Source organism: Acanthopagrus latus, chromosome 24, assembly GCF_904848185.1.
Source record: "Acanthopagrus latus isolate v.2019 chromosome 24, fAcaLat1.1, whole genome shotgun sequence".
Taxonomy (NCBI): domain Eukaryota; kingdom Metazoa; phylum Chordata; class Actinopteri; order Spariformes; family Sparidae; genus Acanthopagrus; species Acanthopagrus latus.
Window position 1 is genome coordinate 12368613 of NC_051062.1, and position 25133 is coordinate 12393745.

General features: G+C 45.3%; 2 protein-coding genes across 3 annotated transcripts in view; one reads left to right on the plus strand and one right to left on the minus strand.

Annotated features, from left to right (window-relative positions):
* Positions 1–25133, plus strand: part of ccdc28a (coiled-coil domain containing 28A) — a 161629-nt gene that overhangs the window by 13099 nt on the left and 123397 nt on the right. For both annotated transcript variants that reach the window (XM_037091683.1, XM_037091682.1), the window contains exon 3: positions 10594–10741. The gene's annotated coding sequence lies outside the window, so the exon portion shown is untranslated. The remainder of the gene's footprint in view (positions 1–10593; positions 10742–25133) is intronic.
* The window catches only part of LOC119015576 (prospero homeobox protein 1-like), a 32303-nt gene continuing 17917 nt past the window's right edge, over positions 10748–25133 (minus strand). Inside the window, exons 6-7 of the mRNA XM_037091680.1 lie at positions 24011–24205; positions 10748–11231 (exon numbers count right to left, since the gene is read on the minus strand). Of these exons, the coding sequence (XP_036947575.1) occupies positions 11046–11231; positions 24011–24205 (381 nt within the window). The 3' untranslated portion in view covers positions 10748–11045. The remainder of the gene's footprint in view (positions 11232–24010; positions 24206–25133) is intronic.

Below are 25133 nucleotides of genomic sequence, written 5' to 3' on the forward strand. Positions count from 1 at the left end.
TAGCCGCCAACTGACAGCTGTCCACAAGTGTCTTTGTGTTTCTGTGTGTGTGTGCGTGTGTGTTCGCCCCGGTCCACCAGTTGACCCGCCGCTGAACCTTGACCGCCGCGTGTTCAAAGCAGCCGCCGCAGCTTTATTTGCGGTCTGTTTGTGTGCCGGACGCCGGAGATTCTTCCCCCCTGCCGCTTCTCTTTCATGCCGGTTGTCGTAGATCATCTCTTCACTGCTTTCACCCTCCACGTTCTCCATCAAGGGACTGAATTCTTCTTTCGTAAGCGTTAAGATTGTTTAATCGAGATGGGTCTTTGCGGCTGTGTTGGCGCGCTCGGTGACCCACTGACCTCTGACCTTTCTTAAGAAGGACGGATGTCAAGAAAGACGAGGAGCAGAACTCAAGACCTCTTGTCCCTCTGCATCCTCATCCTCGTGTCTTAAACCCATCAGGAGTCATAAATATACAACATTCCTCCGTTTCTTCTTCTATTCACCCCGAAGTGACTGAGACGCCGGCGGTACATCGGCGTGTTCGACGTCAACCTGTTTGATTTAGTGTTTCACGATTTGTCATTTTAGACGTGCTTCACTGTTGTGTTTCTTCAAATTTCTGGAGGAAAGATGAAGAAAGGAAGGAAATAAGTCATCAGTAATCAGCGAAAGAGCGTCAAAGATCCTCTTTCTTACAAACTTTGAGGACACGCGCCGTCCTCGCCTTCTTGTCTCCTCTCGGCTTTTCCTCAATGAGCGTTGGTGAGCGGTTCCTCCGGCGTGTGTCGTTCGGTTATTTATAGCACGTGTGTTCGTTTCTGAAGAGGGCTCCTCCACGAGCCCTATCCATTTCTCGATAAATGAAATTCCTTGGCCCTCCGTGGGGCCTTTTAACAAAGGGACAACACAGACGCTAAGCTCAAGAGACTCTGAGCGTTTACACGTGTGCAGCTGCTCCGCGTGTCGCCTACGTGTTTTATCTAAAAGCAGCCCTGAAGATTTTTGCTTTGTGCTGAAGGTCGAAGTAGAGGAGAGTCGACTCCTGAACCCACGACACAGCACAAATGTTCAGATCACCACTTGCTGTTTTTAATTAATTTTAATTGTTTAAATTTTGGACTGTCGGTCGCACGAATGAAGAAATGGGAAGACTTCACCGAGGGAATGAAATTGTGACGTTGTGATTGTGATTTTTCATTATTTTCTGACATGTTACGGGCTAACCGATTCAAACGAGTAGAATCTATTGAAATAGTATTGACAGATCGATGATGTTAAAGAACTTTTTTAAAGCCCTTCTCTAGTGATCGGTACCGAACATATGCACTTTCAAGGCACCGACTAAAAGCATCGTAACTACTGAGTCTTGAAAAATGTCTTTTGGAGAAGCGTCAGCGATGCAGCAGCTTGTTGTCTCGAGGGCGAGCAGGAAAAACACCAGGTTATGCCGAGAAGTGTCATAAAGTTCGTATCGTTCAGGAGCTGATATCAAGGTGTCGGCCACAGGAAGCAGCTCGTCATCGTTCATCAGTATCGTCTAACAAACATCTATATCATCCATCCGTGTTTCAGGTGCTGCACGTTTAATATTTGTGACTTGCTGTCCTGAAGTTGAACTTTTGATTGAGTAGCTGTTGCTCTGTTTTAACTTCTTCCACCCTGAATGCACCAGAAGCTCCAAAATGTGAAGATACATTTTTTCTGATCTTTTTTTTTTAAATATAAATTGGTGGCCTTTTTCCAACAATGCCTCACCTTTGATTGGATTTGTTTCCCATTGTCGTATTGTTTTATTAACCTCTTTGTCCCTGAAGAGAATAACTCAGCAGCCCTGAACAGGATTCGTTTGCTTGCTCAAGGACTCTTCAGTTAGTTGGATATTTCGGTTATTATCTTTTTTTTTTATTTTTTATCCGAGGCCAAATTTTTGCGTTTTTTTTTTCGGACCGGATCGGCTCGTAATAAAACCTGCCTCTCATTCAGGTCGTATCGGGCTCAAAGCAGCGGATAAGTTTGCTCTGACTTGTGCAAACTTAATTTTGTGTGATCAGTTATGTTTCAGATATTCAACACAAAAAAGTCTCTGAGCACAACAAATGCATTTTAAATCGACCCATCATCAAAGCGTATCGCTGGAATCTGACTCATTACTGTTGAACAAAATGCATCATAAAGAACTTATCCTATATATCTATATATATTTATATATAAAGGACAGCAAGGTGTGAAAGATGAGACGTGAGACGAGGAGGAAACATGAAAACGTGGGAGTCGAGCGATGTCAGGAGAGGTGGATTAAAATGGAACGGCCCCGGGCTTCACTCCTTTTCTGTCCGCTTAAAGGACAAAGTGAGAGTAAGCCCTCGTGTGTGTGTGTGTGTGTGTGTGTGTGTGTGTGTGTGTGTGTGTGTGTGTGTGTGCTCAAATGAGGGTGTATTATCTGTCCTCGTGTGTGTCAGTTGACAGAACCCCTGGTATTCTTGAAAGGCTCTTATTGACGGACCTAATGCCCTTATTGGACACGAGACGCGTGGCTGACACGCTCGCTCGCTGCATGTGTGTCTGAGCAAATGCCAAAAGTGTGTGTGTGTGTGTGTGTCTGCAAGCATTGAATTGGTGTGTGTGTGTGTGTGTGTGTGTGTGTGTGTGAGCCCCCTGTATCTGCCCTGTGTGAGCCTGTATCGATTCCCTCCCCAGACGTCTCCTCTCGCCGCTGGTTGAGTTTTAACCATCGCAGGGCGTCCAGTCGCCGCCCGTCAGGACGTCTGACGACAAAAAAAATGATTTGATGAATAAAAGTTTAAAAGCTTTGATGGATCCACGAGCTGTAAAACTTTTCCAACATCAAATAATCTCTAAAAAAAATCTGCATAAGTGCCTTTGATTGCGTCTTTGTAGTGGTGTCCTGCTAGAAAAAAGAAAAAAAAAAATCTTTAACCCGGCGAGTCGTTTATTCGTCTGCTTTGGTGTTCGACAACATGACATTGTTTTAATGACTCCCCCACACACCCGCTGAGCAAAAGCTTATCAGGTAGCATTAATTGAAAAAAAAAAAAAAAGCATCGACTGCAACAAAAAGGTGCCGGGCGTCCTCGAAACATCATTTTCAATAAATTAATTTCTGTCATTCTTTGAACACACAGAGAAGAGAGAGCGAATAAAATCCTCCTCTGGCTGCGACTATTATTCGTTCAATCAAATCAGCCGAGTTTCTTCTCTGGACGATCTTTCTTCAGCCACCTCGTTTAGTTTCACCTGTAATTCATTTCACACCTCGTACACGTGAAAGGTGCGAACGCTGAGTGATCAACCCGTCAATTTAAAGGTACGAAAGAAATGTACAAATCCTTCGTAGCTGTAGTTGATCAGTGTTTAGTCCCAATAAGATGCTATTTTATCTTAAGACCATGTGAGCATTTATCTTGAACCTGCAGTTTACAGACTGCTACAGAACCTTAAACTGCTTCTATTAGCATTACAAACATGTAAACTGAGTTTAAGAAATGTACCTGTAATGTTTATGAAGCTTTTTTGTGGCTTTATTAGCTTTTTTTATGCGTTTATCAGTGATTACCAGAGGGAAGTTACATGTGAACGTTACCAACAACCATTAATTTAATACCAAATAATGCTTTTTTTCAATGTAATGCACAATATTGAGATCTACGTAAGCACACGCGGCGTATCCTCATTGTGAATGACGCTAACTGTGCTCCACCGCTGAGGTACAGTCGAATTTGGCGCAAACTACAGCTCGGATTTGTGGGAAGAAGCCAACACATAGATGTTATATTAATATATTCGATATACGCAGCTCGATACGAATCAGGGACGATACATTTTGGATACGTAACAATTTGGTGCAGTCTGATACACTCTCGCGTTGACCTTTAACCTTTTTACGAGAGTTGAGAGACGCTCTGCAGAATCAGCAGCAAAGCCTCCGTCAACCGATACGTAACTTTACAATCAGGCCGTCGACCTGTTAATGGTAAACTTATATCGATACAGGGGTCGGCGTATCGATCAGACAATATGATCTTTATAAAAATGTATTAAACAGAAAGTATTGGGAAGGAATCATGACTACAGCGGCTACCAGCACTGTAACTGCTAATACGCATCTATAAGGACTCATAAAGGTCTAATACGCCTGTTTCACGGACCCTTAATTCAAACGTTACCAACACATTCCAACGATCTTCCACTCACGTCTTCTGTTCTGGCCCGACGAACGGCATAAACAAACACGGGGCTTCATGTAAGTACATGAAGGCGTCCCTGTAGGTGTTTTTGATGAGGTGTTATCACTTACCTGAAGCACCTCGATGCGCCGCTGCTGCTGCATTTACAGCCCCGCGTGATGTTGAGAAAACTCCATCACCTCCTTTTTTTTTTTTTTTTTTTAATCCACATGGTTTTATGTTTTATTGTCTCGTCTCACTCCTTTATTCTCCTCCTCGCCTCCCTTTCTTCCTTTTTTTTTTCCCTTTCCCCCCCTTTGTGCGATGAAAAAGTGCAGTCTTGGCGTTTCGGTCTCATATCAAATGCTTGTATGCGTAAAGGGAGACGGAGACAAAGATGCCAGCCAGTGTTACACTCAGTGTGTGTGTGTGTGTGTGTGTGTGTGTGTGTGCCAGCAGAACATTGCGTTGAAGCACCAGTGAACATCTGGCCTATGTGCCGATGATTGGTTGGGGAAGTTCCTCAGGATATAACACTTGAAAATGTCTTGGCATGTTCGCGACAACAGCAGTGCAGTTTTGTGCAGCGAGTGTGTGTGTGTGTGTGTGTGTGTGTGTGTGTGTGTGATGGCAAGTGATTATATTTGTGATGCGTGTCGGTGAGGGATGATTGTATTAAATGTGTGAGAAAACTATTATGTGCGAGCGAGTTTTAAGATGATTGTAATCTTCTTTTTTTTTTGTGTGTGTGTGTTTGTACGCGAGCGGTGATTGCGCGGCACTTGTGTGTAAAATTGTATTTGTGTGTGTGTGTGTGTGTGTGTGTGTGTGTTGGGAGCTTTTACTTCCCACCATTAGCTCTAAACCCCTTTTTGAGCAGGCGGCTGATTCTTCCCTTGATTACTATTTAGACTTCCACTCGTTTACCGAGCGCCATTCCTCCTTTGTTTTATCTCTCCGTTTATACCTTCCGCTCGCTCGTTATTACTCTTTATCTTGGACGATTTTATTTACTTCGCCCGCGGTTCCTAGCGGCGCTTCCTTAGGTTCAACAAGAGGCCAGTAGAAGTTTTCGCAATCTCTCCTCCTTCACTTTTCCTCTGATCGGCTGCACATGGATGCTCCCGAACGCCGCTGATCGCACATGATCGTCTGTGGTTTCTGTTTTTCGCGGCGGCCCTCGTCGAGCGGCGTCCGCCCGGCGGTGGCGGCGGCGGGCCGTGGAAGATGCGGCAGGGTTGTTAAAAGTGTTGTTAAGAGAGCGGCTGGCAGCTGTTCCTGACAGGTTGGGGATGGAAGGACAGATGGTGTTTGATTAGCGAACAGACCGCTGATGGAAGGAGGGATGGAGGGGAGGAACGAGGGAGGAGGAAATGGATACCAGTTAGGAGGGAGGGGAGACAGAAGGTGGAAGGAATCTTTGACTGTTAAATCAGGATAAAGTGACAAAGCAATGGACCTTTTTTTTTTTTTTTAAGAAAACAAGGTGGCGACTGAGGAGGAAGGTGCAGGATCGATAAGAGGATAGAAAAAAAAAAAAAAGGAGCAAGACCTGACGGAGGAAGGGGAGAGAGATCCAGAGCATGCTGGGAGGAGGAAGTTAAAAACGCTGTCGGGGCAGCTGCTCCGAACAACAATTATCCTCGTTCACCTGGGTGCCATCTTAAAGAACTGATGCAAATAAACCTGCGGCGCTGGCTGATTAAAGTCTGTTCGACAAGTGAACAGTGATCGTTGCAGCCAGCGATGGTCCGATTCAATCAGCCGTTTATTTGAGTGATGTCTTAAAAGTCGACGCCTTCGAACGGGTCGTAATCGGAGCTGGATTTAGCTCTCGGGTCAGGCCGAGGTCAGGCGGCGCTCTGAGGTTTCTCCTGAAGCAGCTTGAAATATGAATGAAAGCGATTTGTCAAACCGGCGCTGACTGAACTAATGAATTCTGTCTGTGTGCAGCAGACAAAGGAATTCACTCCGCAGCATCTTTATCTTCACCGACAACAATGTTTAAAGATGAAAAGATGCAAAAAAAACTGACGCGACTGAAGTCCTCGAGCGGACGTGTTGCTCTCCGTCCTCATGATTCATTTTCAGACTTCACCGGACAGTTCGATTGTGGTTTAAAGTGGTTAATATTCCCTCGATAATCAACCAATATTTGGGGCTTCAAAATGTCAGAAAATTGGGGGAAAATGGTGTCAAAATATTTGTTTTCGTCTGACCTCCAGTCCAAAACCCAAAGTGTCTTTCTTCCTCTCACTAAAGACAAAAGGAACGTAATAAATCCTCACTTTTAAGATGCTGGAATACAGAATATTTGGTTTTAAAAAGTGACCAAATCGAAATAGTAGCCGATAAATGTAGTTGTTTCCTTGTCGCAGTACTTTGAACACATCTGTTCCATCTGCTCAGTAGCAGGAAAACTTTTAATTTAAGCTTCAAATTTGTACCTTTTAACTGGAAATTTATCCAAATATGACTTAATACACAACTCTCATGCAGAGAAATGCTCAACCTCTTCACTAGAGATAACTGAAATTATCTCTAATAAAACCCTTTAAAAACAACGTGAGCGCTTTTGAGCTGCCTTGTGTCTGAGTTGTGCTCTACAAATAGACTCGTCTTGCTTTTTTTCCTGACGGGGGTTTTCGACCGTGGTTTCTTGAATATCTGTCGAGATTTCTGACATCTCCCCTTGAAAAATATCTTTCTCTTTTTGTTGATTTGAGGTCTTTTTCTCATGTCTTGAATCTCCTTTTGTCGGTGCTTAACAGGATCGTATCGATGTGGATGGATGAGTGAGTTCATGTCCTTCGTGCTTTCTTACTTGTGGTGGTTTCGATAAATCCCTCGCAGTCCTCCACTGAGAAATTGCGTTGGAGGAAAAAAGTGTCTGAGAAATATTAAATCTTTCAGTTTAAGTTGATCAGAAGTGAAGAATCTGATGCTGCAGCCACCAAATCGTGTCTCAAAATCTCGTAGTCGACGCAGCAAAACAACTTAATACTTAATTTTCTGCTTTCATGCCAGAGTTGAGACGTGAACCAACGAGCTGAACACTGAATTATATCCTGAAAACACAACGGCTGCAATTACTTGAGTAAATTTGGGCTGATTTTTGGATTATTCTCCAGCAATATGGCAGCAGATATTGTAAAGTGAGTCCTCTCTGGCAGCAGTTAGCGCCGAGAAGACATTTACAGCTATTAGAATTATGTCGAGGAGACATTTTCCTCCATAATAAACTCTCTCCCTACTCCATTATAATAGCAGCCATTACCCAAGATGCATCCCTGTCATGCCATCTCTGCGGACAGAGTGTGTGTGTGTGCGCGAAATGACGGGCTGATTGAGAATGAAACAATCAGCAGGCCAACACAAACACAGCTGTTTTATTGTTGCGCTGCTCAGATGTGCTTTCACAGGCAGACGGAGTGTGTGTGTGTGTGTGTGTGTGTGTGTGTGTGTGTGTGTGTGTGTGTGTGTGTGTTCATATAGAGCAAACAGTGACCCCACCTCCTGCTCTAATGAAAAGCTCTGGCAGTGTAAACTAATGCACAGGACACCCGTCATCTCGCTCCGTCTGTAGTCTTTTTGTCATTCTTGAAGCTGAAATCTGGGACGGTTTCATTAATCTGACAGAAACACTGAGTAGAAACGACTTAAACTAGATGAAAGATGTCGACGACTGAGAGTATCTAACACTAATCTAATGCTGCCTTAAAGCGAAACTCTCGCCAAAATTCATCCTCAGCTTTATTTGTGAATGTATAGGAGTCAAACCTTTGTGTAAAAGCTTAATTACGGCAAAAGAGGCACTTTTAAGATTTAACGTGTTTCCGTTTTCAGGTCAAACTCATTTTCAGTGGGAGTGCTACGGGCACTTTTATGATCAAAATCTCTATTTTTAAAACAGTAAGAAGGCTCGACGCAACATGAAACTTTGCTGGTAGCATCACCAGGGTCTCTACACATGAACACCAGCACTGAGAACATTGTTTGTGTACACACAGTTTGATAAAAAGAGCGTTTCTGAACAGCTCATGTTAGCAGCAGCTTGTTCCACTCGCTGCCTATCCCAGCTGACTTAGGGCGAAGGCAGGGGACACCCTGGACAGGTCGCCAGTCTATCGCAGTCTTAGCCGGAGTTCTGTCTGTAAATTCTACTTTTCTTTTCTATGCATGTAGGAGAGACAGTGAGGGCAGAAACAGAAAAGGTGGGCACCGCGTGATGCCAGTTTGGCGTTTGGCGCCGGCGTTCAGAGGGCACGGCTCGAGCATGAGTGCGCTGGGGAGGCAAGAAATAATACCTACGAGGAAGGAAGCGACGAGGAGGAGAGCGATGAAGGGGGGAGGGAGGTGAGAGAGGACGAGCAGAGGAGGGAGAAGGATGGCAGGGCAACGAGGGCAGACAGGCCTTGTGCCTTTGTTTGTGTGTGTGTGTGTGTGTGTGTGTGAGTCTGTACCTATGTCTTTTTGTGTGTGTCCCTGCGTCTTTGTACTGGCTAATCTAGGTGTCAGCAGCTTTTTGAGGCTTTTGTGCTGACAATAATCACACGGCGCTCCTCTTTTCAATTCATCAGCAACAACAACAAGGGATCACATGTCCCCCTATACAGAATCCAGAGAGCGAGGGAGGGAGAGAGGAGAGGAGAGGAGGGTGAGGACGGTCGGAGTTAAAGCGGCCATCGTGTTGCCTAGTTACCGCTCTGGGATGATGGCGATCTGGTGCACGTGGGCGGGCAACGCGCGGTCAACGCCCTCTGAACCCCTCGCCACCGAGCGTTACTAAAGACGAGCAGCGACAAGTACAATCACGCTTTTTTTTTTTTTTTTTTTTTTTTTTTCTTTTTTCAAAGAATAATTTATTTCATGTTGCAGTGTGATGGATAAACAATGAGTAAACCACTGGTCAAATCTGTAGCAAGCATTATTAATAATCATCATCATCATCGTCGTCATCAGAATAACATTAATAGGAATAATTATTTCAATTATAAATAATAACAATATCAGAGTGATCAGAGTAATTATTACATCTATACAAGCTACAAATATCAGCATTTTTGTCGTATGTCGTCTTTTTTTTTTTTTCTTTTTCTTCTTTTTTTCTGCTGTTAAAACCTTAAACACTTCACACATGACCCGGCCGGAGCAGCCGCCCCTCTCAGGCACCCAGAGCACAAAACAAAAGCTGTTTCCTCGATGGACGTTTGGTTACCTGTGGTCACTTCTGACGTCTCTGAACGTCGGAGGCAAGAGTTTGAGAATAGGCTGATTGTACCACCGAGTGTTGAGTCCTCTGTGCCAGTCCGAGAGCGCCGCGATGAAGGATGCTTGTGTTCACATGGCGCGTTAAACATCACTGTTAGTTTCTTGATCAGAAATATGGACAAAACAGTTTCAGAACTTCTTTTCTGCTGTTTGTCGGTGTCTCTTCTCTTCGACAACGATTCTTGGGCCTGATCTTGATATTGTGATATTAAATATTAACTACCGTCGTTCTGCTGTTTTCTCCTACTTCTCTAGACAGTAAAAGTCATAAGATGTTGTCATATTGTCTGAATTGTTTATTTTAAGTGGTATGTTGTATTTAAAATGATATTTTTTCAAGGTATTTCAACAAAACTGTAAAATGTCCAGTATCGTGTCAATGTACCACATAAGCCACGCCGTCAAATTTGAAATAAATGATCTAAAATGTGATGCAGACACACAGAACCAGAACAGCTCGAGTTCCACCAGGATCAGAATTGTGGCCACTGTGACAGTAAATCCACTTTAAAGCAACAGAGGAACATGAAGAACTTATTATAAATAAACCAACAGTGGTTAAACATGATACAGACTGTAGTAATTACGTAAAATAAGGCTTGGAATGGTCTTCACACGGCGTTTGGATGAACTCTTGTGACCGCTGTGTTTTCGTCTTTGATGCTCTGGGTGCCTGAACGCAACACGAACCAGGAGGGGGGCGGCCGAGGGAGGTTTTTGGGGGGCGAGGGAGCCACACAGTCAAAAAAAACAAAAAACAAAAAAACCCAAAACACCCAGTACGTCTCAGTACAGTAAGAAGAAGGAGGAGAGGGAAGTAAAAAGAGGAGGGGAGAAAAGAAGGGAAATAAACAACAACTAAGTGTGTTTATGCCCAGTTCTGTCCGGGCTCGGGTTAGGATTTTGGGAATGCTACTGTGCTTTCCTATTCAAGAGGTGTGTGTGTGTGTGTGTGTGTGTGTTGTGTATCTATGTGACTTGAGGGTTCATACGTAGAAGAGAGGCTGTAATCTTTTACAAAGGAGGAAAAAAAAAAAAAATACAGAAAAAACATCACTTTTTTTTTCCATCTTAAAAATGTCCATGTAACTTAAAAACATCCACAATAAAAAGATTTTTTTTTTTTTTAATATATTATCTTCTTTACTTTTAGTTCGCGCCCCCCCTGGACCCCCCCAGACCAGGTCGCAGTCTGAAGATTTGATCCGGCATCTTCCTCCAGAGAGACGGGGGGGATGAAGAGCGAGTGTGGACGAGGCAGCGGAGGGCAGCAAGGAGGAGCTTCTTCTTCTTCTTCTTCTGTAAGTGCAATGTTCAATTTCCACCGTTTTTAATCTATAAAAGTCTCGACGTAATCTGTTAATTTGAGCGTCGGCGTCGCTGAAGAGGAAAATCTTTGTTTTCTTTTACAAAACGTTTTCGAGGGCGGTTACGTCATTTTTCATCTGTTTGATGGACCAAAAAACAACCACCAAAAAAAAAAAAAAAAAAAACCTCTCCGGAAGTCGAATCACTTCAAGTCTCTGCAACCTAGTCTAAGAGTCTTCTCACGGTCCTCGGAGGGTTCGTCTTCCTCGCTGCGCTGCGCTTCCTCCCTCGCTGTAGTCAGTCGTGGAGGAGTTCTTGTAGGCAGTTGGGGGATTTGAACACCTCGGGGACCTCGCTGTCCAGTTTGCAGATCACCTTGTAGATCGCCTTCTTCCAGGACGGGTCTGCGTCCTTTCCGGCCACGATGGCGTTGAAGAACTCGCGCAGGGTCACCTGGGCCACCTCCAGAAATCGATCAGGAACCTGGGAAAAAAAAAAGGAAGCGGGGAAGAAAAGGGAAATCATGAGTGATAAACGTGCCTCGATTGTTTGAACCGAAGAGGAACTTTCCTTCGATCACCTTCCCCTTTCTCGTGCTCAAGATAAACAATTGAGTCGTTATGACTATGAAAAGGCTAAAAATGAAACGTTCTGCTTCTGTACGAGCACATTCACACCATGTAAGTAGACGAACGTGATCGCTGTGCATCTTGTTCCAGAAACGTCAAAAAACTCAGTTTGTTTGCTTTGATTTCCTTTCACAGTAAATTGCTTTACGTTGAAGCAGCCAGGTTACATTCTGCAAAATCTAGTTTCTGAAACTTTTGTATTTTCCTTCAGTCGCTCCTCTTCAGAACGCTATCGCCAAAAACCAGATTTTTTTTTTGCATACGGCACAATAATCTCTGCTCGATCGATCTGAGCACATGCGTATTTATACATGTGCATATCAGGCGTGAAAGCAGCCGATCGCGTGTGACATTTAGACTTTTAATTTTAGAAAAAGTGACTGAAAGATGATGCAGAATTTGGGCGTGCGAGTGTTTCAGGTGTCGGCGTGTTGCTATTCCCGTCCCGAGTTCTTCCTCGGCGCTCCAACTTCCTTAAATCTACTTCCCCCTTTCTTAACAGCTCTCAGCTGTGTGTGTGTGTGTGTGTTTGCTGTCAGAGTTCATATGCGCACACACACACACACACACACACACACACACACACACACACACACACACACACACACACACACACACACAAGCCATGACACGCTCAGTCCTTGACAATGGCAGGTGAACAGTTGTCTGTGATCTGTCAGCGTGTGTGTGTGTGTTGCAGCAATTGTCCTTTCCACATGCAGGCATAAATATACTGTCACCACAAGGCTTAGTGTGTGTGTGTGTGTGTGCACGCTCATAGCAGTGTTTGACAGTGGAACAATGGCACACACACACACACACACACACACACACACACACACACACACACATTTTTCATTCTTTCTCCTGCCCTTTCTCCCGGGGGCAAGATCGTTCAAAGACACTAAACAACCTCTCTGCTCTTTCTCTTTTTTCTTCTTCTTCTTTGTCTCTTTTTCTTGCATGCAGATGCACCAACACACACACACTCTGACTCTTCCAGACGAGGTACATGCACCCATACACCCTAACAAACACACACATACACACACACACACACACCTCGACGTAGAGGACGACAGAGTGCCGTCTGGGTGTAACCCCGTCACGCGTGGCAGGACATGCCAAGGTTAGCCGCCACCAGAACGGATGAATCACCCCACACGCACACACACACTCTCTCACACACACACACACACACACACTCTTACACACTCACACACACACCCTAAATGATTCCCTGGACTCTCATATACTCCGTCTACCCTCACCTACCCTCTCTCTCTTTTTAGCTGGCCCCCTGAGACCACAGTTATTTCAATGAGGCCCTCTGTCACTGTCTTGCTATAGACACTACTGTACACACACACACACACACACACACACACACACACACACACACACACACACACACACACACACTCTCTCTTCCTCGCAGACACCCTCAGGAAAGATTAAACTTTACAGGTGATATCGACGGCGGTGCAGACAAGTTCTGCTCTTATTTTTGTCGCTCTAGCCGTCATTTCAATCTAGATCCAGTCACATCGACCTCGCCGACGTCATTTCTTGGACAAAAATCGCTTTAATAAAGTCATTAAAGAAAGAGAAGAGAAACAGAGGAACCAACTTGGTGAGGAATTTGGTATATTTATGACTCTTAATAGGTTTAAAACGTGACGTAAAGTCCTTGACGTCCTCTCAGGTCTGCTCCTCGCCTGTCTTGACATCCTCCCTCCTTGAAGGTCAGAGGTCACCTGGCCTGTTTCTGTCCTGCGTCAGCTACACCACCCGTCCTCGTTCATTATAGCAAACTCTCCTTTAACTGCATTCAAAACTGAATATCTGTACGGAGAGTGTTTGTACGTTTGCTACCTCTGTCTGGTTGAAACGAACAGCAATCATCCCGTTTGGAAAAGGGGAGAAAAAAAAGAGAAAGAAATGAAATAACTCCAAATATTTCTGTTCCTATAAAAGGCTGAACCTTCTGGTTCCACCTCTGCAAGCAAACACAAAATAAAAAGCCCCAAAGTCAAGCTGCCGTGTGTTAACAGTTGCTGTGAAACGGCCCGGCGGGACAAATAAAAGTTGAAACCTGAGCTTGATCTTGAAGATGAATGTGCCTTTGAGGCGTCCTCTCCCTGCTGGATTACATCCCTTCATCCTGCAGTTGTTCACAAAGACTCTTTAACGTCTTCCCAGACGCTCTTCTGAATATTTCTTCCTCACTGATGTGAATATTGTAGATTTTTGAAGAAGAAATTGATCTTCTTCTAGTCAGTGTCACATCAGGGAAACGTGTGAAGCCTGATTGAACATCGCTCGGCACATCTGCTCGCCTTTTCTTCCCCTCTCGCGCTCGTTCGTCCGTCGTTTGATATCTCGATCAGAAGACGGGAGCAGATTCAGTGACCTTGACCTCGGACGAGGCCCTCGCCGGTTCAGCAAGACGATCGGTGCGTTTGAGGACGCTGTGCGTCATCGGGGACGAGGGAGGGAGAAGAAAAACAAAAAAGGGGACGCCGCCGATTCACAAAAACATGAGTGGAGCGAACGAAACGAGGCGGGGAGGATGTTGGGCGGCTCGTTGGGGGATCAGCTCAGCCGGACAAACACACACTCGGGTCCAGATGCCCAGATTTGTCTGGCCGTCGTAAATCAGTCCAATAAAGAGATCTAAATTAGGCCATCATCAATACAGATGGGCCTGTTTCCCCCGTGTGTGTGTGTGTGTGTGTGTGTGTGTGTGATTTACTCCTGGCTTGGATCTTGATACGGCGTCTAGTTGCCAGGAGGGAGAGCGAGCGAGCAAGGAATGGCGGCGGTGCAGGAGGGAGGAGGAGGGGAAGAGAAAGAGAAGATAAAGAGGAAGAAGAGACACTTGGTTCCCAGTAAACATAATTCGCATGATTGCTCCGGTTTGGTGGGTAAATATTGGATGAAGGGAGGCTCAATTACTCTCTCTTCACACACACACACACACACACACACACACACACACACACACACACAGAAGGACAAGAGCCCGTAAATCTCTAAATCGCTGCCCAACAAAGAGGCCTACTGGGACGCCTCCCTCCCTCCCTCGTTCCTCCTCTTCCTCTCATCCTCTCTCGCTTCTTCTTCTTCTTCTTCTTCTTCTTCTTCTTCTTCTTCTTCTTCTTCATCCTCATCTTGGAAAAACCCACTGAGTGTTTTATCACAGGCGAACTCATCACACTTAATTTAAGATATCTGAAGTAAGGAAAAAAGTTTCAAACAGATTAAAATCTACTACCTCCGCCTCTCCTCAAACATTTTTTTTTTTTTTTTTACGTTTTGCCACAATTTGCATTTTTGCAAATGGATCAATCTTTTTTTTTTTTTTTTTTTTGGTTTCGCCGTCTGTCTCGCGGCCTCGTTTGCATCGTGCTGATGTTTTTGTTATGGCTGAAAAGTTCTGACCCATCCTGTCTTTTCAGTATACGGAGGGGAAAAAAATGCAAAAATAAAAAAGCAGTCGTCTCAAAAACAGGAAGCAGACCGAGTTATTCTCTACGGTCGTCCACCTTTTTTTTTTTTTTTCTCGCCGCAGCAATAAGCACTTAGCAACAGTGACGTCCCGCTCTGCTAATTTAGTCATTTTTTACCGTGCTGCCGACCACGAGCACAAAAGGGCAGTGTTGCTCTAAGACTTATTTTTAGAATAAAGGAGAGCCTTTTTAGAAGTAGGTTACTTCTTCATGGATACGCTGCTCCATTTTAACACCTCCGGAAGAGAAGAAAACGTGCGGCGCAGCAACACAGACGCCAACAACACCCGGAGAACATACAGCGACTCTTAGATTCATCCATGACGGTCCGATCGGACGCGTGAGCCCCAGATAAGATGTTAGAGGGTTAATATGTAGTGCTGATGCCCCACAGCAAGAAGAACCTGGGCTGCAGACCGGGCCGGGCCTTTCTGAGCAGCGTTTGCATGTTCTCCTCATCTCCTTTGTTTCCTCTCTCCTTGTCTCCTCTCCCCTCCTCTTCTTTGCTCTCTTCTCCTTTCCTTGTCTCTTCTCTTGTTTCCTCTCTTCTTGTTTCCTCTCTTCTCCTTTCCTTGTCTCTTCTCCTCTTGTTTCCTCTCTTCTTGTTTCCTCATCTCCTTTCCTCCCCCCTCCCCTCCTTTCCTCGTCTCCTCTCCTAAATGAACGACTGTTTCTCCTCATTCTGTCACCATGACACTAACTGAGACGTCTGGTGTTTGTGTGTCCTCAGCTGACTCTACCCGTTCACCTCCCCATACATCTTTCCACCTGCGCACACGCACACGCACACACACACACACACACACACACGCATACACACACACACACACGGCTCTTAAGACATCGCTGTGCAAACACCATATGTCTGATTCTCAAGGTATACAAACAGAAGGAGACTATCTGTGTGTTTCCACCGCCTCCCTTTAGCGTAGCGGGGCTGTGACCATGTTTACTCAAGTGTGTGTGAGTGTGTGTGTGAGTGTGTGAGTGTGTGTGTGTGTGAGTGTGTGAGCTCACGTTTACACGCACCGCTTGATCATTGATCATTTTTCAGCTCGCTCGTCCTTTTTCAGATCTTTTCTTTTTGTAGTATCGACACAAGGTGTTACTCTTTTCAATTTCAGATGACCCTCGCACACACAAGTAAACACACACATATACACACTCGCCATTTTGTTGCCATTCATTTGCTCCGTGGCCTTGAGGTCCACTCCGCTGTTGGTCAGTGGGGTATTTTTCTATCATTGAGACAATACTGGAACTCTTTCATGTGCTGCTCCTTCTGTGGACCGAGCAAATGCTGTGCGTGTGTGTGTGTGTGTGTGTGTGTGTGTGTGTGTGTGTGTGTGTGGAACTGAGTGGACATATCATTTTTGTGCCAACACACAAGCATCTGCTTCCTTTTTCCTCCTCCTCCTCCTCCTCTCGCTCACTCTCCCTCTCTTACCCTGCTATCAGGCCTGGCTTCAGTCACACACACACACACACGCACGCACACACACACATGCTGGCAGGAAAATACGAACACACGAACACACACACACACACACACACACACACACACACACACACACACACACACACACACACACACACACACACACACACGTTGTGTTGGGGAGTTGGGACTGTTCCTCTTCTTCGGCTCACGGTGGCTGAACACCTTATGTTTGTTTTTCCATCTTCGTCTGCACTCCTGTTTTTTTTTTTTTCCCTCCCCGTCAGACTGAGCATGCTCAGTGGCTCCGGCCTCACGCTAACACCGAGTCATACGACATAACGACACCGCTTATTAATTTCATTTCCAAAAACCAGGAGCACCTTAACAAACTGTGAGCTGCAGTGTTTCTGTACGAGCAGAATAAATGATTTGACATGACGCCGAAAAAAACCTTCAAGTCTCCCCCCCAAAAAATCCAGGTACACTGAAAAAACAAACAAAAAAAACCACAGAAAGATGAACATGGCGATGAAAGGCAGTCCTTCCACAGCCACGAACCTTGAGTATTTAATCATGAGCCCGATGAAAGGAGGAGAAAGAAAAATGCAAATGCAGATCGAGCATCTTTTTTGTCACATTCAGAAACCTGAAAGCCCTCAAGGATTTGACACTCGACGCAGAAGTTGCAGCGGCAGGACTTGAGACTCGACTCAACCCTCGTTTTTTTTTTGTTTTTTTTTTTTTAAAGGAGCACTGCGCTGTTTTGGGGAACATTTTAAAGGGCAACACAATCGTACTGCCTTACTTTGTTTTATATGTGGCGGACCCTGCCACCTTTCCTCGCTTCAGTGTTCTGGAACCGTGTTTTCCTCTCTAACGTTACAGCTCAGCGGAGGAGGACGCCATCAAAGTAACCAGGTCGGCCACATGCAGTATTTAACGCAACGCAGACGTACGGAATATTTGTTTTTGTTGTGAACTGTCCCTTTAACTCTAGCGGTTCAGTGTATCTTGGCGGCCGCAGGGGAATTCTTGTGTTTCTGCTGCATCGCACATAAATAGCTCAGACAGTTCACCTGCCGCCGAGGTGCTGTCTGACACAGTCACCCACATTCACAGCAGACAGATAGCAGCCATTCTCCAAAGAGGAGCGCGATCACACGTCAGCCGGACATCGCCGACGGCTAAAGAAAAGTCAAAGCGTCTTCGGCGGCGACGGCGGCCCCTCGGGGTCACAAATCCTTTCGCCAGCTGCCGTTTAAAAGTGTGAAAACGATGGTTAGGACGTGGAGGCTGAGGGTTCCTCCAGGACATGAGCAATATGTTTCCTTTCTCTGCTGCTCTTTTGTCAATCGGCCACTGATCTCACTGTCACCGGGACAATGGCGATAAAGTTTCTCTTTGTTCGGACGGCATGTGACCGAGAGGAAGGGTCTGCGTCCTGAGATTGCGTCTGTGTGTGTGTCTGTGTGTGTGTGTGTGTGTGTGCGTGTGCGAGGCGTCTGTTCTCACCATCTCATGAGAGAGTGTGTGTCTTCGCGATCGCCGCGGCCTCTGCGTTCGAACACGTGCTGCGCTTCCTTGGCCCGGTGTGTGTGTGTGTGTGTGTGTGTTCTGTGCTTCCTTGTGTGCGTGTGTGTGTGTGTGTGTGCAAGTGTGTGTCAGCCATAGAGGACAATAGCGCGGGTCATCTGACTGAGAGGCTGCAGACCACTAGTATCACATGACGGAGGCTGAAGGCCACGTCTTTGTTAGCAGCCCTATTGTTAAAAGCTAAGGAGACAGCTGGGGAAGGGAATCACTGCACACACACACACACACACACACACACATATTCACACACACACACACATACAGGAAGACCATACACATGCACACACACACATACGCCGCCCCCTCGTGACTCCAATCAGGCTCGGTGACAAAGATGATGCCTTCTTCTTTCTCGACTGGCATACTAAGACACTCACACACACACACACACACACACACACACGCACACACACACAGCGAGCAGATAGCTATAATTATCGTGACAGAATCTGGCAGGTGGCATTGTCTGTACCACACCGCTCTCTGAAGGAGACGCCGAGGAAGACTTACTTACTTACTCAGAGCTCAGACTCGCCGAATGACACTGAGTGACAGCGACAAAGAGTGTGTGTCCACATAGCTTAAGGGCTTGTGTGTGTGTGTGTGTGTGTGTGTGTGTGTGTGTGTGTGTGTGTTCAACAATGCATGTACTCGTATGTATCTGTGTCTGACTCCTGGCAACTACGACTCGAAAACGTTACCAGTTTAAGCCGATGGGAGCTCGACTTCCTCGAGTGTCTCTCAACCTCCGGACGAGACTTCTGGTTGCTTTTAAATACGAGGCGCGAGGTTTTGACGCCTTTATGTTCCAGAAAAGATTTATACTGAAGTGTTTACTCAAGTGTTCAAGTAGCCAGCAGCTGACTATGGTCTCATCTAATGTCTAAAGTTCGCCCGTCCGTCTTGCCCCCGATGGACTCAGAAATATAGACGGCGAAGCTGAATCTTAAACATATTTTGTACTAGACCAACTAAAACGCCGTCTCCAGGGATTGGAGATATCTTCCTTGTGTTGCGCCTGCTGCTCCTCTGTTAATGCCCACCTGTGTTCACCTGGTGAGACAGTTAAACTTGTAGAATAAAATGACAACGGCGAATCTGTGATAACTGATAAATTCGTCCACTCGCCCAAACCCTTAAACTTGAAAGACAGAGTTTTAGTGTCTCGCGATGGTCTGAAACTCAGTTCCAGAGGTTTTGCTGCCCTTTTTTTTAACATATCTAATAAGGATTTAATGCTAAATTCTCATATGCTCCTTCAAATTAATATCATAGAGCATGAAACTGAAACTGAATGGTGGGAAAGAGGCCAAAAACAAACACCTATTGTATTGTACAGGATCCAAAGTTTCCTTGATTGACTGACTTCCTGTGCAAAGTGTTGCTCTGCCGTGATCAGATGATGGAAAAACAAATAATAAAGACAATAATAACAATAATTAGAGGTCCTACATACTTAGAAGAGTGTATTAACCTACAGAAATAGAAGTATAATTTTTCCAGGCTCAGAATGAAGGAGGAGAAAGAGGGAGGAGAGGAAAAAGAAAAGCAGGACAGGTGTAGTCGTAGTGTGTGTGTGTGTGTGTGTGCGTGCCTTCTGGGTAGGTTACAAACAGAAGACAAAGTGTGAGGACAAAGAAAGACGAGGGAGACGTGATGAAGTTAAGACTAACGGGCTGAGACGGATGAATCCTTTATTTTAAGCGCAACAAAAATTATGAAAAGCATCCGAGACAATGCCAGAATGAAACCCAAACTTCAGCACCGAGGCGAGCGGTGCTTCTATGAGTGGAGGACAATCCGATAGAAAAGAAAAAAATCCCACTTTTTGAGAATCGATTTCTGAGAGGCGGAAAAAGATGAAGTGAGCGGATGAATGACGGAGAGACAAAGAATCTAAAACGGCGGAGACAGACACGAGCAGTCGAGCCTTTCATGAAGAGCACAGCTTATGAAACCAGATAGCCCTGAAATGTGAGTGTGTGACCACTCTGTGGCCTCCAGGTGTGTGTGTGTGTGTGTGTGTGTGTGTGTGTGAGTGTGTGTGTGTGTGTGTGTTTGTCAAAGTCAAAGGGCAGATTTTGGTAGCAGCCACACCCACCCTTCACAGGAGAGTATCTCTGCTCATTCAGACGGACACAAATGAGGATCTGTGTGTGTGTGTGTGTGTGTGTGTGTGTGAGAGAACATGTATGTGTATGTGTGTGTGTTTGTGTGTGTGAGGCGCAGCTGTGCCGTCGTTTGGTGCTGACAGAGCCAGCGAGGATCCTTGAACTGGAAAGATGAGAACGTCCTCTAGAAGGATTCATAAAAACGTCTCATTGTCCCTCTTCAGCCGACACACACACACACACACACACACACACACACAAAAATATGACAACTTAATCCTTTTACAAACTGTCGGCCTCTAGTCCTGGTATGTTCGACCATCCGGCCCAAGTGAGTAAATGAGAATCACCATTTACTCCAACGTGCTTTAAAACCTCATGTTTTCTAGTCGTAATCAATAACTTTCTGAACACAAAACGCTGTTATCCAGAGCTAAAGGGTGGACGAGTTGGATATCTTTCACGAATCGCGTACAAAAAAACACTTAGAATGAGTTGTTTTAGCTGTATTCATCTCCACTATGTTGACCCTTTGCAAGTGTTTCCAGACACGACTGTTTTTCCGTCGTCCAAATCCCACAAAGAAGTCAAAACACCGGCTTTGGTTTAAAAAAAAAAAATGGCGGTCATGTGCTCGGTCATGATAACAACCCTGACGTGAGCGGTTCTTTGGTCCTGACCAGCAAAGTGTTTTTCTAGTCAAATTAAAACACTCAACGTAGTCTAGTCTGCTCTGATTGGTCAGCTCTCGCAGGCCTGAGCAAGCACCACCCACTGTATTTTTGTGACATCACAACGGCACTTGGGTTCTGACGGCTCATTTGACGGCACAGTTTCCGTATACGGGCAGTACGCTTTTCTCCGTACACACACATAATGTTCATTATGAGAAGCTAAAATATTGTTTCAAACGGATGAAAATACTGGAAAAAAAGAAACAGTTCCTGGTTTTTATAATCAGGTCCACACAGACTTCGCTCCACTCGCTTCACACTCGCCAAAGCAAAGGTGCGCTTCAAATGTCGTACCAAAACTTTCAACACTCAGAAGTTACGAGTGCCATGCCCAATGCTGCTGGCAGTCCAAAGCAACCGCTCGTCAATCTGTTCTCAACACACACACACACACACACACAAAAGAAGAAGAAGAAGAAGAAACAGAGGAAACGTTTCTCTTCCTCTTGGCAGAAGGTGGAAGCGGACACCTTTCCCCGAGCGTCCTGGCAAAGAAAACCTCTTTTTGTTTCCCCTTCTTTTTTTGTTATTCATTTGAAGAGGAGTCTCTTCCTTTCCCCTTCCTCCAGCTTCATTTTCCTTTCTTTGCCTTCCTCATTAGCAAGTGGGCAGAGCTGCAATTAGGACAAAATTGTTTCAGAGACCGGAGGGAGGGGTGGAGGAGAGAGGAGACGGACGGAGATGGTGATGGAGCGAGGGGAGAGGTAAACAAGAAAGAAGAGTTGAAAGAATGTGGCTGGAGCGGAGGAGGAGGAGGAGGAGGAGGTAATTAATGAAGCCGCTATAATTACTGGGGCCTGTTTACGCCAACTTCGGAAGACGGCGCACACACACACACACACACACACCGCGACACACAAATTGCACTCACCTTTTCGGCGGCGGTAATCTGCGACGACTGTTTAAAATGCCGCGCGTGTTCGTTGACTAATGACACGAGCTGCTGCTGCTTCTTCTTCTTCTTCTTTTTTTATTTCATCTTTTCTTTTACAACCCGTCAAAACCACAAAACACTGCGCCGACCAAAAAAAACATAACAAATGCAAATGATTTAACCTTTGCGAGGCCTTCGTTGAGTGTTTTAATTTGACAAATTTGATTTCTTTTTTTAATGGTTAGAAATAAAAGCTGCTGTGGCGTGAAGAGGAGGAGGATGATGATGATGATGATGAGCGTGGAGAGGAGAGGGGGAGTCGGGTGGGATGAAGGAGAGGAGAGGACGAATGAAAGGGGGATAAGAGAAGATGATAAGGAGGCGAGAGAGAGAGAGCACAGAGGACAGAATCAGCAGGAAGGGAGGGAGGAGAAGGGAGCAAGGAAGGAGAGGAGGAGGAGGAGGAGGGGAGGTGTGATGGGGGACAAACCAAGGTGGAACTCTGATGATGCTAAATTTGGCAAAAGGAGACGACTTCTGTGTGTGTGTGTGTGTGTGTGTGTGTGTGTGTGTGTACGTCGGGAGACTTGCTGAATCGGCCGCGGTTCCAGTTTCACGCCTCTGAGTTTGACAGAGGAGGTGGGGGGAGAGAACGGAGGAGAGAGAGAGAGAGAGAAAGGGTCCCCAGCCGGTAATGTTCCCTCAGGGCGGACGGACGAAAAGGATGGAGGGATGGAAGGAGGCGGGCGGGGAAGAGGACAAAGTACACCTACCTTTGCAAAGGACGCACCTGAACAGTCGGAAGTCTTAACCACCGATACGTGTTTTACTTTAGTCTCTTCTCTTTTCATCCAGCTTTTATTGTGAAAAGACTCTGTGGCGGGTCGAGCCCGTCTCTTCACACGAGAAGTGAATTAAAAAAAAGATAATCGCTAAAAATCCGCCGATGGAACGAGTGAAGTTTAACTTCAAGATTCGATTGTGTCTTATAAGTGTGAAACTGCTTGTTTGGCATGAGTCTGATTTGGATCCGGTTCAATATGTTCTGACCCATAAACACCAAAGAGTCCTGAGTTTCCAAACTGTACAAACATGCTGCTTGACTTCGTCCTATATCACAGTAAAAGCATCAGTTTTGGGCTGTTGTCTGACAGAACTTGTTATTTATCTAAACAGTTCAACTGTAAACTATTAAAACAGACGCTGACTCGACAACCAGAGTTCGGATTTCCAGCGAACGCACCACGCACCACCAAGGAGTCCCCCCCCCACAAAAATAAACCAAAAACAGCTGCTGCTCATTAAACTAAACTATAAATATTCAAACTCAGTGATCACCGTGGTGTTTTGCCTGTCTCAGTTTACTGGCATCAGGTGTCTTTCGATTCGATTTTCATATCGCGTGAACTGAACCGAAGCTAATGAACGCAGCTGATCGAGTTAAAGAATCAATAACTGATGTGTGACCTGAAGCCTCGAATATGCAAACTCCTCACCCCCCCCCGGCGTGAACCTTCACCCCTAAAAATAAAACCCTGGTGATGACGGGGCTCAAATAAACACACACACACACACACACACTCACAGAGGTTATTTGCATGTGTGTGTTTGTTTCCTGTGCAGGTTCTTTACATACACACCTGTGAAAAGCTACCTGACTCTTGCTATGCAAAGCAGTTCCTTTTAAAAAACAGAATACCTCCAAGTCTGCGTGTGTGTGTTCCAACCAAGCTTAAACATTTCTCTCCCTAAGCAAAAAAGGAAAGTGTGTGCGTGTATGTGTGTGTGTGTGTCAGCGGCGAGGTGTGTGTGTGCGCTAATGGACATCTAAATGCTGCTGATGTTACGTTGAATAGTTTAAGGGCCCTCAGGTCCCCTTAGACCAATATTGGGCGAGGGGAAAAAAAAAAAAGTGAGCGAGGGAATGTGACTTCTGCAAATCGCTCTGACAAGGACACCCGCGCCTCGAGCGGCGTCCTCTTTCGCCTCATCGAACACACACACACACACACACACACACACAAAAACACACACACGTACTGCGACATCCACACCTCAGCAGAAAAATCCGTGAGGTGACTGTTGCGCTCTGAACAGCTGACTTGCTAGAGGACGTTTGTGCGAGTTGTGCTGAATCCAGTTTTGATTCAGGGTTTTTGTTTTTTTTTTTTAAAAAAGAGGAGCTGTCGGTTAGCGACGAGCGTCTTTAGTCCACGTCTGTCATCGCGATCTACGCTTACACACTCACTCTGGTTACAAGTTAAACAACGTGTGTCCTTTGAAGACCAGAGAGACACTCACATGTACCGTTTTTTTTTTTAAATTAAGTTATCAAAGACGTCTTTCAGGTCACGTTCTCTCGTCTTACCTCGAAGTCGTTGGCCTTGTTGTAGTGCATGTTGAGTGCCCGGAAGAGCTCGGACTCGCGGCCCACCGCCAGCTCCTCCACGCCGGTCACGCCCTCGTTGATGGCCTGCCGGGCGAACTTCTCCATCTGGATGTAGTAGAACTCCCGGAAGTTGCTGAACCACTTGATCAGCTGCGAGGTGATGCAGCGGTTGAACTGCAGGAAAATCAAACCACCACGCGTCATCAGATGAGTGAGCTACTGTTAGCCTGTTAGCTCGGTTAGCAGTGCAGCTAGAGAGACCACTAGGGCAACACCGCTGTTTCTTCTCATTCTGCTGATCATTTTCACCCATTTTTGAATGTTTTTAACCAAATTTCTCACATGTTGAAGGAATGTAACAGATTCTAAACATTCTTTCAAAGGTTTGGACAGATTTTAAGGAGCAGATTTTACGCTTCTCCGTCTGATGCTGCTGTGGATTTATTGCAGCACGGCGTCTTGTTTGCTTTTCATACCTATTTGCATTGTGATATGTCATCAGATTTGACTCCGTATGAGCGCTCGCTTTGGATCATGGAAAAACATCTGCATATAATTTGTTTGAGTGCATATTTCATGCAGTCGCAGCTTCTAAAACGCACTCGTGTCACTGAAGAAGCTGTAAACGTCCCACCGAGGTCAGAAAATTAAAAGAGATGAGCTTTTTGTGTCTTTAAAATTAATCAACCAGGCAGCTTTTTTTAAAAAAAAAACACTAAGAATTTCTACTCTTCCTGTTTCTCTCTCATGGTTTTTTTTTTTGTCAAATGTGTTAATCTGAAATCAAGCCGCCTTTATTTCGGTTTGTTTACAGCAGCTTCAGTCTCGCTCGAGTGGACACTGGTGATATACTGACATTTTCCTTGTGCGTGAACATACTCCAATTAACTTTGACTAAAATATCTGTAAAACATTTCTTTTTATCTGCCTCATTAGCTGTCTACACCTTGAGGGTCCTCGCTAGGAAAAAAAGAATAATCTGCCCCTAGAAACCGTCCCGATCAAACAAGAATGACCCAAATATTATCTTATTGTTTTGCCTTTTCGGACCGAGCTGAACCAACATTAAACAATCGTCTTCAAACAGCGTTTCTGCCCCGCA